At 41.4% G+C, this 15,948-nt stretch overlaps 1 protein-coding gene across 5 annotated transcripts in view; it reads left to right on the top strand.

Moving 5' to 3' along the window:
- The window catches only part of LOC139753747 ((E3-independent) E2 ubiquitin-conjugating enzyme UBE2O), a 455,778-nt gene that overhangs the window by 205,882 nt on the left and 233,948 nt on the right, over nt 1–15,948 (top strand). For all 5 annotated transcript variants that reach the window (XM_071670555.1, XM_071670557.1, XM_071670558.1 and 2 more), the window contains 2 exons: nt 1,941–2,095; nt 7,014–7,178. In XM_071670555.1, the coding sequence (XP_071526656.1) occupies nt 1,941–2,095; nt 7,014–7,178 (320 nt within the window). The remainder of the gene's footprint in view (nt 1–1,940; nt 2,096–7,013; nt 7,179–15,948) is intronic.

Genomic DNA, 15,948 nt, shown 5'->3' with positions numbered 1-15,948 from the left:
TGGGGGAGGGGGCGAAAGTTCTGGGGCCTTGAAGAATGTGTGGAAGTCGAGAACATTATCTCGGAAAGCAAAAATGTGTATGTTTGAAGGAATAGTGGTTCCAACAATGTTGTATGGTTGCGAGGCGTGGGCTATGGATAGAGTTGTGCGCAGGAGGATGGATGTGCTGGAAATGAGATGTTTGAGGACAATGTGTGGTGTGAGGTGGTTTGATCGAGTGAGTAACGTAAGGGTAAGAGAGATGTGTGGAAATAAAAAGAGCGTGGTTGAGAGAGCAGAAGAGGGTGTTTTGAAGTGGTTTGGGCACATGGAGAGAATGAGTGAGGAAAGATTGACCAAGAAGATATATGTGTCGGAGGTGGAGGGAACGAGGAGAAGAGGGAGACCAAATTGGAGGTGGAAAGATGGAGTGAAAAAGATTTTGTGTGATCGGGGCCTGAACATGCAGGAGGGTGAAAGGAGGGCAAGGAATAGAGTGAATTGGAGCGATGTGGTATACCGGGGTTGACGTGCTGTCAGTGGATTGAATCAAGGCATGTGAAGCGTCTGGGGTAAACCATGGAAAGCTGTGTAGGTATGTATATTTGCGTGTGTGGACGTATGTATATACATGTGTATGGGGGGGTTGGGCCATTTCTTTCGTCTGTTTCCTTGCGCTACCTCGCAAACGCGGGAGACAGCGACAAAGTATAAAAAAAAAAAAAAAAAAAATGTTTGTAATGCAAGGGTCTGGGAGAAAGGGGAGAGTGTGAAGTCTGTATGGGGTGAGAGGGCCTAGGAAGTGTCAGCTGTTGTTTGCTGACGACACAGTACTGATAGCAGATTTGAAAAACGAAATAAGTTGGTGTCTCACTTTGGGAGAGTGTGTGAAGAAGGAAGTTGAGTGTGAATATGAATAAAAGCAAGTTTATGAGGTTTAGCACTGCAGAGGGACAGGTTATTTTGGATGCAATTTTGAATGGAGAGAATTTGGAAGAAGTGAAGTGTTTAGTTACCAGGTATTGGACATTTCTGTGAATGGGAGTGGAAATGAGTCATAAGGTGCGTAAGGGGATAAAGGTTTTTGGAGCACTGAGGAATGTTTAGGAAGAGATTATCATTTGGGAGGGTAAACATGGGTATGTTTGAAGATATAATAATCCCAGCAATGTTGTATGGTTGCAAGGCAAGGGCTGTAGATGAGACTGTTCAGAGGTGGGGAATGTGTTAGGATTGAAATGCCTTAGGACAATATGTTGTGAAATGATTTGATTTAGTATGTAATAAAAGGATAAGAGAGTGGTGTGATAATAAGATGAATGTGGTTGAGAGAGCTGAAGAGGGTGTACTGAAATGGTCTGGACGTAAGGAAAGAATGATGGAAGAGAATTTGACAAAGAAATTACTTGTTTCAGAAGTGGAGGGGACAAGAAGGGGAAACCCAAATTGGAGATGAAAGGATGGAATGAAACATATTTATAGTGTTTGGGGCCTTAACATGTTGGAGAGTGAAAGGTGTACAGAGGATAGTGTGAATTGGAGTACTGTGGTATACAGGGGTCAACATGTCAGTGTAGGTACCTAAACCAGGGCATATGAAGTAGCCAGGTTAAAATCTCGGAAGGGTCTTTGGGGCCAGGTTGTGGATAGGATGTTGTAGTTTTGGTGTATTGCACATGACAATCAGAGAAAGGATATGAGTGACTGGGGCCTTTTTTCATTAGTTCCTGCTACCTTGATTATGTGGGAAGAAGCAAGCAAGAAAGACGCAGAAAGAAGTGTGTAAAAGTGTGTATACTCCAGAAAAAGTTTCATTTTAGTGATGATAAACAATAATAGATGCATGTGCATTTAGTTCTGTAAATGATTTTTATGAATATTATATTGAATTTTTTACTTTATTTACTGCTAAAGACATACTTATGCAAGTGCACTCAACCTAAGTGAAAATCCTGATTCAGGTGAGTGTTTGGTGGGTGGATGGACAAAAGTCAGTTTGTTACCCCCAAGATCTTTACAAGGTTGGAGAGTATGACTCAGATGATGGAGAACTATGGGATGATACTGCCTCAGATGAATCCTGGGAGACTGAAAGTGAACATTCAGTTATTGCAGAGTAAGTGCTACTGTTATGCTGAAAGCTCTTCACTTGAAAATTCTTGACCTCACATTACTTCATCATTGACCTGTCTCATATGAATTCTTATTTCTTGCTCAGTATTTTTTTTCTCTTCATTCATATATTATGTAGCAGCACCAACCACATCAACTAGTCATCTTGTATTGATTTTGACTTCACATTGTTATGCTGTTGTTTAATGATATCAACTATTTTTGTTTTATAGTTCATCCTCAGACTGATAAATTCATGTATGTGTTCATCCTCCTGCTGTCTATTCCTTCAGCTTAATTAGATTGTGCCCCAGGAGTGTTATCTGTCTTTATGAGGCTCCTACAGTGCTCAGGAGGCGAGCCACATCATTAGACAGGACCATAGATAATAAAGTGTTGTGATGTTGCATGTGTCTATGTGCAGAGAATGCATGGCAGTTGAGTAGAAAGTAATTGGCAGTGTCTTTATGATAGTTACATTTTAGGTATGACAAGGGTAAATATAAGATTTTTTCTCATTTTTATCTCTTGACATGCACATATTTGATTCATAAGAATAAGATAAGTTTTAAGAGATTTTTAACATATTTTTTATTTGTATGCATTGGTAGCCATATTTTTAAGTAGCCTCAGTTTAAGGGTTAACTCATGGATTACTGTAGTGGTTCTGATATGAACAAGCTTGCCTGTTGCATGAACAGTATCAAAATAGTGTAAAATCTTTATTTTCATACAGTTACATCACCATCAAGATAGTGTAAAATCTTTATTGTCACACATATTGTAGTGTAAAATCTTTAGTTTCATATATATTGTAAGTGTTACTAGATTCCCTTTTGAAGTAAATGATGGTGGAAAGGATATAACATCCAATGAGTGCTTCTGGAATGCCAGGTTTCTCATGGATGTAGTGAATTATTTCATATTTGGTGTAATGCAGATATGTAAGCAATTTCCTAATATTCAGTGCTTGTCTATGGGAAAGGAGTTTAGTGGCTCAGTGCATGGTATGGAAAGATGTTAATTACAGAACTATGGAGCACTAAATTCAAGTTAATTACAGAACTATAGAGCACTAAATTCAAATTGTTTTTGTCTGTGAAATTTTTCTTATTCTCTTTTGAATTTTTACTTTTTTAGATTCTCAGTGTTTTGCTATTTGTCATTCTGTATTTTTGTCACTTGCTCCCTTCAGGAACTCCTACCAAGAGGATGGTTTCAGTAAAAGAGTCTCCTCTTATTCCTGTCCTTTCATGCCTCCCTCACATACATCATTCCACACATTCTTCCCCATTTCTCTTTCTCCAGTACTTTTCTACTGTATTTCCCCATATTACAGGTGGTCTTCCTATCATACCAATCCTGTAATTGCACTATTATATGCTCTCCTTGTTAACACCCTGTCTTGCATTCTTTCCACATGTCCAATCCACCTCAAAGTATTATGTTTCACTTTAACACTCCACAATTTATTCCCTTAGCATTCCCTGCCATACCATGTCTCTTATACATCTCCTCATTACTTTCTTCATTCCATCTAGTCATTCCACATGCTTCCCTCATATAACTCATTTTCTCAGCTTGGATTCTTGACCTCTGTGACTTACCCCGTATCCATATTTCAACTTCATAAGTCATGGTTGGTAGGCCTATGCTGTCCCTTAATCCTTTCTTCACTTCCATACTTACTCCTCTATCTATCTATATCTCTGACGACTTTTCCCTCTGGGAACACCCATCCAGGGGGTGGCCATGGCAAAATAGTCTCTACTTATCCCTGTCCTAACATACCTCCCTTGCATACACCATTCCTTGCATTTTTCCACTATTTCCATCCCTTGATTACTCTTCAACTTTGTTTCCCCATGTCATTGCTGGTCTTCCTCTTGCACCATCCCCTGTATTTTATACTATCTTACACTCTTGTTGGGAACTCCCCATCTTCCATTCTTTTAATATTCCCAGACCATCCCAAAGTATTACATTTCACCCACTCTACCACTCCACAATTCATTCCCTTTGCATTCCCTCCCCTACCACATTTCTCATACATCTCCTCATTTCTTTATTCATTCCATCTAGCTTTGTGCATTGGCAGTATCATAACCAATGAGGTTAGGAGGTGCTGCTACTGTGAATAGGCTCAAAATTGGGGAAAGTTGTCAAGTTTCAGCACTTCAAGGGGATACTCTAGTTTTTTAGAGTATCTAAGTTTCACCCTGCCTTCTTGTGGTGACCCTTAGGGGTGGCACTAAAGGAGGAGGCATTGCTAACTCCATCAGGGCAATCCTTTTGAATGAGAAAAACACCCGATGTGTGCTGAGACTTTATTTTTTTGGACAATTTTGGAGCCTCTCTGCCTCTGGAAATGTTGTACTGGAGTTGCCTTCTGCAAATGGCCCTTCAGGGGTGAGGCATATAAGGCTGAGAAGTGGCACTGGACTCAACCAGTTATGCCAAGGTGTAAAAGAGAGATGAGCGATTAAGGTGATGATGCTGAATGTGAATGGGATGACTTGTGAGAGTAAAGTGAGGGAGCTTGTGGAAGAGTTTAAAAGTGGTAGCTTGGATGTGCTGGGGATGGGGAAAGCCAGATCCTTGTGCAGGGTGCATGGAGTGAAAATGATAAATGCAAGTTATGGGAGGGTGTGTAAGGAGTGATATGGACAGGAATGAGTGAAAAGTATTAGGGATGAGGGGAAAGAAGGATGTTTAATTCTCCTATCACAGAGAGTGTGGAAGGGTATTAGAGAGCATGGATGGAATGGATCAAGAATAATGTGGGTAAAAGGAGATTGGAATTGTGAAATATGCATAGTTAGGGGTATATAGGCCTGTGAATATGTACAGGGTAAGGATGTAATGAAGTGTTTCTGGAGAAATTTGAATGAAGTGTAGAAACATTTTTGAGAATGAAAGGATTGTGGTTGTAGTGGGTGATATGAATGCGAATGAGAGAAATGTGGTTGTAATGGATGATATGAGTGCGAAAGTGGGATGTGATGAAATTGTGAGATAGTTGGCGAATGGGGAGTGCCTGGAGTAAATGAGAATAGAATTTATTTTGTGAATGTTTGTGTAGAGAGGGTTTTTTTCTCTGCTTACACCTTTTTTCAGCTCAAGATGATCTACAGATATACATGGATGAGGGATGATGGAATAGAAGAGCAAAAGACTTTGATTGACTATGTGGCAGTGGATGAAAGATTGAGAAAGACCAAGCTAGATGTTAGAGCTGTGATAGGATTCTTTGTGGACTCTGACCATTTTGCAGTTATGGGGGTGAGGATCAGGCAGAAGTGGAGGTATGGTGTAAAGAAGAATGGAGAGGTGAAAGTGTTGGCAAGTGATAAGATGAATAAGAAAAAATGCAGGGAGGAGTATCAAAAGAATGTTACTGAAAGCTATATTGGAAATGCAATGAATGTAGTGATGCAGTCTTGTGTGAAGGAGGTGTTTGAAATGTTTAAAGGAATTCTATTAAAGATTGTAGAATTAGTAGTTAGATACATGGTTGTGAGGTGTGGGAATAAAAAAGGGCAGTGCATGGTGGATGGGAGAGATTAGAAATGCCATGGAAGAGAAGAAAAAGGCATATGTTACATTGCGTGACAGGAGTGTACTAGTGGCCATTCAGCAAAGGATAGAAGAATACAAGTTATGTGAGTGGAATGTTAAGAAGCTGGTAGAGGAAAGCAAAGAGCTGATGAAGATTTTGGAAGACAGTTATATGAAAAGTTTTGGGATGATAAGAAATTATACTAGGAGGAGGAGAAAAAGGAAAGAGGTTTGATGTAAGAGTGGAAATGTTAAAGTGAGAAGTAGGGAAGAGGAGTTGCTGAGTCAAAAGGAGGAAGTGGAAAGAAGATAGAAAGAGTACTTAGAAAAACTGATGAATGTGGTAGAATGGGAGGCAATAGTTGTTACATGCATGGGTATGGATGATGGAAGGAAGAGGATGCAGGGGCCAGTCACAAAAAGGGAGGTAAGAAGAGCAATAAAGAGGCTGAAGGTTGGAAAGGCTCCTTAAGTATTTGGGATTATGGCCGAAATGAAGTATGGAAGGGAAAGTATGGTAGAGTGGGTGCATATTCACTTGTGTGATTTAGCATGGAAACAAGGTTGTGCCTGAGGGTTAGGTGAAAGCTATTATTGTTCCTTTATTCAAAGGGGAAGGTGGCAATTATAGGGGAATAAGTCTTTTGAGTATACTGGGAAAAGTGTATGCAAGAATGTAGATTGATAGAGTGATAATAGTGACTGAATGCAGAATAAGTGAGGAACAAGGGGGTTTTAGGAGAGGTAGGGGTTATATGGATCAGGTTTTTGTGGTTAAGATGACCATGGAAAAGTATTAAGTGAAAGTTAAGAGGTTGTATGCTTTGGATCTGGAGAAAGTGTCTGAGTTGAGTGGAATACTTTGTGGGATGTATTAAGGATATATGGGGTAGGGGGACAACTCCATGCAGTCCCCCATTTACCAACTGTCTCGCTAGTTTCATCATATCCCAAAGTCTTTTGCTTTTTGAAGAAATAGATTTTCTCAAGATCACCTGTTTGTTATACTGCAATGCACTGTTACAAGACTCAGCCTGCAAAATGTTACACCACAAACGAAGAGGCATGGCTGTGTATTCGGGAGTACAGACTCATCAAAGAATTTCTTATTCCTGAGGAGTCCACATTTTCTTGCAACTGGAAGTAGCACAGACTTGGCCTGCAGAAGCCTCAGGAAAGAATTTCTGGGTACCACCAAGACTTTTTTTTAGAAAAAAGTCCAAGGTTATTATAGATAAATAGAAAATATGGTATTTTGCTTTACTGTTTTGCTTCATTCATGATATAGTTTTGCAGATTGCTCTGGCTTTTGTTTTCTTTCTCATATAGTAGGCTGTTGCTAATAGTAAGAATTTCAAAAACAGAGAGAGTGAAAGTGAAAGTGAAGGATTGCTCAAAACCAGATTGGTGGCTAACATTGAAAAGGCCAGGATAGCCATGAGTCGCCTTGAAGAAATCTTTACACAGAATCCAGCCCTGCAAACAACAGCTGTCATGAAACAACTTTTGGATTGCTACAAAGAATGCAGGTGAGTAAATTTTAGTTTATTCATTTACCTTTGTATTTATATTTGTATTCATTTAAACTTGTATTTAAATTTCTAAAAGAGGAAACAGAAGAAGGAGTCTTGCAGGGAGTTCTCATAATCCTCAAAGGCTCAGATTGAGGTGTCTAAATGTGTGTGGATATAACCAAGATGAGAAAAAAGGAGAGACAAGTAGTAAGTTTGAGGAAAGGGACTTGGATGTTTTGGCTCTGAGTGAAACGAAGCTCAAGGGTAAAAGGGAAGAGTTGTTTGGGAATGTCTTGGGAGTAAAGTCAAGGGTTGGTGAGAGGACAAGAGCAAAGGAAGAAGTAGCACTCCACCTGAAGCAGGAGTTTTGGGAGTATGTGATAAAGTGTAAGAAAGTAAACTCTAGATTGATATGGGTAAAACTGAAAGTGGATGGAGAGAGATGGGTGATTATTGTGCCTATGCACCTGGTCATGAGAAGAAAGGTCATGAGAGGCAAGTGTTTTAGGAGCAGCTGAGTGAGTGTGTTAGCAGCTTTGATGCTTGAGACCGGGTTATAGTGATGGGTGATTTAAATGCAAAGGTGATTAATGTGGCAGTTGAGGGTATAATTGGTGTACATGGGGTGTTCAGTGTTGTAAATGGAAATGGTGAATAGCTTGTAGATTTGTGTGTTGAAAAAGGACTGGTGATTGGGAATACCTGGTTTAAAAAGAGAGATATTCATAATTGTATGTATGTGAGTAGGAGAGATGGCCAGAGGGCGTTATTGAATCACGTGTTAATTGATAGGCATGTGAAAGGAGACTTTTGGATTTTAATGTGCTGAGAGGGGCAGCTGGAGGGATATCTGATCACTATCTTTTGGAGGCGAAGTTGAAGACTTGTAGGGGTATTCAGAAAGGAAAAAAGAATGTTGGGGAGAAGAGAGTGGTGAGGGTAAGTGAGCTTGGAAAAAAAAAAGAGTGTGGTTGTGAGAGCAGAAGAGGGTGTATTGAAATGGTTTGTTCACATTGAGAGAGTGAGTGAGGAAAGATTGGCAAAGAGGCTATCTGTGTCAGAGGTGGAGGGAACGAGGAGAAGTGGTAGACCAAATTGGAGGTGGAAGGATGGAGTGAAAAAGATTTTGAGCAATCGGGAACTGAACATACAGGAGGGTGAAAGGCATGCAAGGAATAGAGTGAATTGGAACAATGTGGTATACCGGGGTCAACGTGCTGTCAGTGGATTGAACCAGGGCATGTGAAGCATCTGGGGTAAACCTTGGAAAGTTTTGAGGGGCCTGCATGTGGAAAGGGAGCTGTGGTTTTGGTGCATTATACGTGACAGCTAGAGACTGAGTGTGAACGAATGTGGCCTTTGTTGTCTTTTCTTAGTGCTACCTCACGCGCATGCGTGGGGAGGGAGTTGTCATTTCATGTATAGTGGGGTGGCGATGGGAATGAATAAAGGCAGCAAATATGAATTATGTACATGTGTATATATGTATATGTCTATGTATACATTGAAATATATGAGTATGTATATGTGCGTGTGTGGATGTGTATGTATATACATTTGTATGTGGGTGGGTTGGGCCATGCCTTCGTCTGTTTCCTTGCACTACCTTGCTAATGCGGGAGACAGTGACAAAGTGTAATAGATAAATAAATAATATACTTATACTTAATCGCTGTTTCCCACATCAGTGAGGTAGTGCAAGGAAACAGAAAAGGAATGGCCCAATGCACCCATGCACACGTGTATACATAAGCGCCCATACGCACACATATAAATGCATATACTTTTCGACATATACATAACATATACATACACAGACATATACATATATACACATGTACATTTTCATACTAGCTGCCTTCATCCATTTCTGTCGGCAACCCGCCTCACATGAAATAGCATTCCCCCCTCCCCTACCAGCGAGGTAGCGCCAGGAAAAGATATAAAAGGCCACATTCGTTCACAGTCTCTCACTGTCATGTGTCACGCACAGAAACCACAGCTCCCTATCCACATGCAGTCCCCACAGACATTTCCATGGTTTACCCCAGACTTTTCACCTGCCCTGGCTCAATCCATTGACAGCACATCAGCCCTGGTATGCCACATCATTCCAATTCACTCAGTTCTGTGCATGCCTTTTACCCTCTTATATGTTTAAGCCCTAATCGCTCAAAATCTTTTTAACTCCATCCTTCCAACTCCAATTTGGTCTCCTGTTTCTCCCTGTTCCCTCCACCTCTGACACAACAGACTGCATACTTGCCCCTCTTTCCAAAACTTTTGTATTCACCTCCCTAACAACCCCATCCATAAACAAATTAAACAACCATGGAGACATCACACACCCCTACCGCAAACCGACATTCACTGAGAACCAATCACTTTCCTCTCTTCCTACACGTACACATGCCTTACATCCTCGATAAAAACTTTTCACTGCTTCTAACAACCATATATTCTTAATACCTTCCACAGAGCATCTCTATCAAGTCTATCCATGCCTTCTCCAGATCCATAAATGCTACATACAAATCCATTTGCTTTTCTAAGTATTTCTCACATACGTTCTTCAGAGCAAACACCTGATCCACACATCCTTTACCACTTCTGAAACCACACTGCTCTTCCCCAATCTGATGCTATGTACATGCCTTCACCCTCTCAATCAGTACCCTCCCATATAATTTACCAGGAATACTCAACATACTTATACCTCCGTAATTTGAGCACTCACTCTTATCCCCTTTGCCTTTGTACAATGGCACTATGCACGCATTCCGCCAATCCTCAGGCACCTCACCATGAATCATACATACATTAAATAACCTTACCAACCAATCAACAATACAGTCACCCATTTTTTTAATAAATTCCACTGCAATACCATCCAAACCTGCTGCCTTGCTGGCTTTCATCTTTTGCCAAGCTTTTTCTACCTCTTCTCTGTTTACTAAATCATTTTCCCTAACCCTCTCACTTTGCACACCACCTTAACCAAAACACCCTATATCTACCACTCTATCATCAAACACATTCAACAAACCTTCAAATACTCACTCCATCTCCTTTTCACATTACCACTACTTGTTTTCACCTCCCCTTTAGCCCCCTTAATTGAAGTTCCCATTTGCGCCCTTGTCTTACGCACTTTATTTACCTCCTTCCAAACATCTTTTTATTCTCCCTAAAATTTGATGATACTCTCTCACCCCAACTCTCATTTGCCCTCTTTTTCACCTCTTGCACCTTTCTCTTGACCTCCTGTCTCTTTCTTTTATATATCTCCCACTCATTTGCATTTTTTCCATGCAAAAATCATCCAAATGCCTCTCTCTTCTCTTTCACTAATAATCTTACTTCTTCATCTCACCACTCACTACCCTTTCTAATCAACCCACCTCCCACGCTTCTCATGCCACAAGCATCTTTTGCGCAAGCCATCACTGATTACCTAAATACATCCCATTCCTCCCCCACTCCCCTTACCTCCTTTGTTCTCACCTTTTTCCATTCTGTACTCAGTCTCTCCTGGTACTTCCTCACACAAGTCTCGTTCCCAAGCTCACTTACTCTCACCACCCTCTTCACCCCAACATTCTCTCTTCTTTTCTGAAAACCCCTACATATCTTCACCTTCACCTCCACAAGATAATGATCAGACATCCCTCCAGTTGCACCTCTCAACACATTAACATCCAAAAGTCTCTCTCGCGCGCCTATCAATTAACACGTATTCCAATAACACTCTCTGGCCATCTCTCCTACTTACATATGTATACCTATGTATATCTCGCTTTTTAAACCAGGTATTCCCAATCACCAGTCCTTTTTCAGCACATAAATCTACAAGCTCTTCACCATTTCCATTTACAACACTGAACACCCCATGTATACCAGTTATTCCCTCAACTGCCACATTACTCACCTTTGCATTCAAATCACCCATCACTATAACCCAGTCTTGTGCATCAAAACCACTAACACACTCATTCAGCTGCTCCCAAAACATTTGCCTCTCATGATCTTTCTTCTCATGCCCTGGTGCATATGCAACACTAATCACCCATCTCTCTCCATCAACTTTCAGTTTTACCCATATCAATCTAGAATTTACTTTCTTACACTCTATCACATACTCCCACAACTCCTGTTTCAGGAGTAGTGCTACCAAACCACTCTTCCCCTTTACCCTTGAGCTTCGTTTCACTCAGAGCCAAAACATCCATGTTCCTTTCCTCAAACAAACTACCTATCTCTCCTTTTTTCTCATCTTGGTTACATCCACACACATTTAGACATCCCAATTTGAGCCTTCGAGGAGGATGAGCACTCCCTGCTTGACTCCTTCTTCTGTTTCCCCTTTTAGAAAGTTAAAATACCGGGTTGACGTGTTGTCAATGGATTGAACCAGGGCATGTGAAGCGTCTTGGGGTAAACCATGGAAAGTTCTGTGGGGCCTGGATGTGGAAAGGGAGCTGTGGTTTCGATGCATTATTACATGACAGCTAGAGATTGAGTGTGAACAAATGGGGCCTTTGTTGTCTTTTCCTAGCGCTACCTCGCACACATGAGGGGGGAGGGGGTTGTTATTTCATGTGTGGCGAGGTGGTGATGGGAATGAATAAAGGCAAACAGTATGAATTATGTACATGTGTATATATGTATATGTCTGTGTGTGTGTGTGTATTTATATGTATATGTTGAGATGTATAGGTATGTATATTTGCGTTTGTGGACGTGTATGTATATACATGTGTATGTGGGTAGGTTGGGCCATTCTTTCGTCTGTTTCCTAGTGCTACCTCGCAAGGAAATTGACAGGCACGCGAGAGAGACTTATGGATGTTAATGTACTGAGAGGTGCAACTGGAGGGATGTCTGATCATTATCTCGTGGAGGCGAAGGTGAAGATTTGTATGGGTTTTCAGAAAAGATGAGAGAATGTTGGGGTGAAGAGGGTGGTGAGAGTAAGTGAGCTTGGGAAGGAGACTTGTGTGAGGAAGTACCAGGAGAGACTGAGTACAGAATGGAAAAAGGTGAGAACAAAGGAGGTAAGGGGAGTGGGGGAGGAATGGGATATATTTAGGGAAGCAGTGATGGCTTGCGCAAAAGATGCTTGTGGCATGAGAAGCATGGGAGGTGGGTTGATTAGAAAGGGTAGTGAGTGGTGAGATGAAGAAGTAAGATTATTAGTGAAAGAGAAGAGAGAGGCATTTGGACGATTTTTGCAGGGCAAAAATGCAAATGAGTGGGAGATGTATAAAAGAAAGAGACAGGAGGTCAAGAGAAAGGTGCAAGAGGTGAAAAAGAGGGCAAATGAGAGTAGGGTTGAGAGAGTATCATTAAATTTTAGGGAGAATAAAAAGATGTTTTGGAAGGAGGTAAATAAAGTGCGTAAGACAAGGGCGCAAATGGGAACTTCAGTGAAGGGGGCTAATGGGGATGTGATAACAAGTAGTGGTGATGTGAGAAGGAGATGGAGTGAGCATTTTGAAGGTTTGTTGAATGTGTTTGATGATAGAGTGGTAGATATAGGGTGTTTTGGTTGAGGTGGTGTGCAGAGTGAGAGGGTTAGGGAAAATGATTTGGTAAACAGAGAAGAAGTAGTAAAAGCTTTGCGGAAGATGAAAGCTGGCAAGGCAGCAGGTTTGGATGGTATTGCAGTGGAATTTATAAAAGAAAGGGGATGACTGTATTGTTGACTGGTTGGTAAGGTTATTTAATGTATGTATGACTCATGGTGAGGTGCCTGAGGATTGGCAGAATGCTTGCATAGTGCCATTGTACAAAGGCAAAGGGGATAAGAGTGAGTGCTCAAATTACGGAGGTATAAGTTTGTTGAGTATTCCTGGTAAATTGTATGGGAGGGTAATGATTGAGAGGGTGAAGGCATGTACAGAGCATCAGATTGGGGAAGAGCAGTGTGGTTTCAGAAGTGGTAGAGGATGTGTGGATCAGGTTTTTGCTTTGAAGAATGTATGTGAGAAATACTTAGAAAAGCAAATGGATTTGTATGTAGCATTTATGGATCTGGAGAAGGCATATGATAGAGTTGATAGAGATGCTCTGTGGAAGGTACTAAGAGTATATGGTGTAGGAGGCAAGTTGTTAGAAGCAGTGAAGAGTTTTCATCGAGGATGTAAGGCATGTGTACGTGTAGGAAGAGAGAAAAGTGATTGGTTCTCAGTGAATGTAGGTTTGCGGTAGGGGTGTGTGATGTCTCCATGGTTGTTTAATTTGTTTATGGATGGGGTTGTTAGGGAGATGAATGCAAGAGTTTTGGAAAGAGGGGCAAATATGAAGTCTGTTGGGGATGAGAGAGCTTGGGAAGTGAGTCAGTTGTTGTTCGCTGATGATACAGCGCTGGTGGCTGATTCATGTGAGAAACTGCAGAAGCTGGTGACTGAGTTTGGTAAAGTGTGTGAAAGAAGAAAGTTAAGGGTAAATGTGAATAAGAGCAAGGTAATTAGGTACAGTAGGGTTGAGGGTCAAGTCAATTGGGAGGTAAGTTTGAATGGAGAAAAACTGTAGGAAGTAAAGTGTTTTAGATATCTGGGAGTGTCCTGGCAGCGGATGGAACCATGGAAGCGGAAATGAATCATAGGGTGGGGGAGGGGGCGAAAATCCTGGGAGCATTGAGGAATGGGTGGAAGTCGAGAACATTATCTCTGAAAGCAAAAATGGGTATGTTTGAAGGAATAGTGGTTCCAACAATGTTGTATGGTTGCAAGGTGTGGGCTATGGATAGAGTTGTGTGCAGGAGGATGGATGTGCTGGAAATGAGATGTTTGAGGACAATGTGTGGCGTGAGGTGGTTTGATCGAGTAAGTAATGTAAGGGTAAGAGAGATGTGTGGAAATAAAAGGAGCGTGGTTGAGAGAGCAGAAGAGGGTGTTTTGAAATGGTTTGGTCACATGGAGAGAATGATTGAGGAAAGATTGACCAAGAGGATATACGTGTCGGAGGTGGAGGGAACGAGGAGAAGAGGGAGACCAAATTGGAGGTGGAAAGATGGAGTAAAAAAGATTTTGAGTGATCGGGGCCTGAACATGCAGGAGGGTGAATGGCGGGCAAGGAATAGAGTGAATTGGATCGATATGGCATACCGGGGTCGACGTGCTGTCAATGGATTAAATCAGGGCATGTGAAGCGTCTGGGGTAAACCATGGAAAGTTGTGTGGGGCCTGGATGTGGAAAGGGAGCTGTGGTTTCGAGCATTATTGCATAACAGCTAGAGACTGAGTGTGAACGAATGGGGCCTTTGTTGTCTTTTCTTAGCGCTACCTCGCACACATGAGGGGGGAGGGGGATGTTATTCCATGTGTGGCGAGGTGACGATGGGAATGAATAAAGGCAGACAGTGTGAATTGTGTGCATGTGTATATATGTATGTGTCTGTGTATATATGTATGTGTCTCTGTGTGTATAAATATGTGTACATTGGGATGTATGGGTATGTATATTTGCATGTGTGGACGTGTATGTATATACATATGTATTGGGGGTGGGTTGGGCCATTTCTTTCATGTTTCCTTGCGCTACCTCGCAGCGGGAGACAGCGACAAAGCAAAATAAATATAAATAAATAAATGTTGGGTGAAGAGGGTGGTGAGAGTAAGTGAGCTTGGGAAGGAGACTTGTGTGAGGAAGTACCAGGAGAGACTGAGTACAGAATGGAAAAAGGTGAGAACAAAGGAGGTAAGGGGAGTGGGGGAGGAATGGGATATATTTAGGGAAGCAGTGATGGCTTGCGCAAAAGATGCTTGTGGCATGAGAAGCGTGGGAGGTGGGTTGATTAGAAAGTGTAGTGAGTGGTGGGATGAAGAAGTAAGATTATTAGTGAAAGAGAAGAGAGAGCCATTTGGATGGTTTTTGCAGGGAAAAAATGCAGATGAGTGGGAGATGTATAAAAGAAAGAGACAGGAGGTCAAGAGAAATGTGCAAGAGGAGAAAAAGAGGGCAAATGAAAAGTTGGGGTGAGAGAGTATCATTAAATTTTAGGGAGAATAAAAAGATGTTTTGGAAGGAGGTAAATAAAGTGCGTAAGACAAGGGAGCAAATGGGAACTTCAGTGAAGGGGGCTAATGGGGATGTGATAACAAGTAGTGGTGATGTGAGAAGGAGATGGAGTGAGTATTTTCAAGGTTTGTTGAATGTGTTTGATGATAGAGTGGTAGATATAGGGTGTTTTGGTTGAGGTGGTGTGCAGAGTGAGAGGGTTAGGGAAAATGATTTGGTAAACAGAGAAGAGGTAGTAAAAGCTTTGTGGAAGATGAAAGCTGGCAAGGCAGCAGGTTTGGATGGTATTGCAGTGGAATTTATTAAAAAAGGGGGTGACTATTATTGACTGGTTGGTAAGGTTATTTAATGTATGTATGACTCATGGTGAGGTGTCCGAGGATTGGCGGAATGCGTGCATAGTGCCTTTGTATAAAGGCAAAGGGGATAAGAGTGAGTGCTCAAATTACAGAGGTATAAGTTTGTTGAGTATTCCTGGTAAATTATATGGGAGGGTATTGACTGAGAGGGTGAAGGCATGTACAGAGCATCAGATTGGGGAAGAGCAGTGTGGTTTCATATATATATATTATTTATTTTTTTATTATACTTTGTCGCTGTTGAGGTAGCGCAAGGAAACAGACGAAAGAAATGGCCCAACCCCCCCCCATACTCATGTATATACATACGTCCCACACGCAAATATACATACCTACACAGCTTTCCATGGTTTACCCCAGACGCTTCACATGCCTTGATTCAATCCACTGACAGCACGTCAACC

This window comes from Panulirus ornatus, chromosome 15, assembly GCF_036320965.1.
Source record: "Panulirus ornatus isolate Po-2019 chromosome 15, ASM3632096v1, whole genome shotgun sequence".
In the NCBI taxonomy this organism is placed as follows: Eukaryota; Metazoa; Arthropoda; class Malacostraca; order Decapoda; family Palinuridae; genus Panulirus; species Panulirus ornatus.
This window is presented reverse-complemented; position numbering and strand designations above follow the sequence as displayed.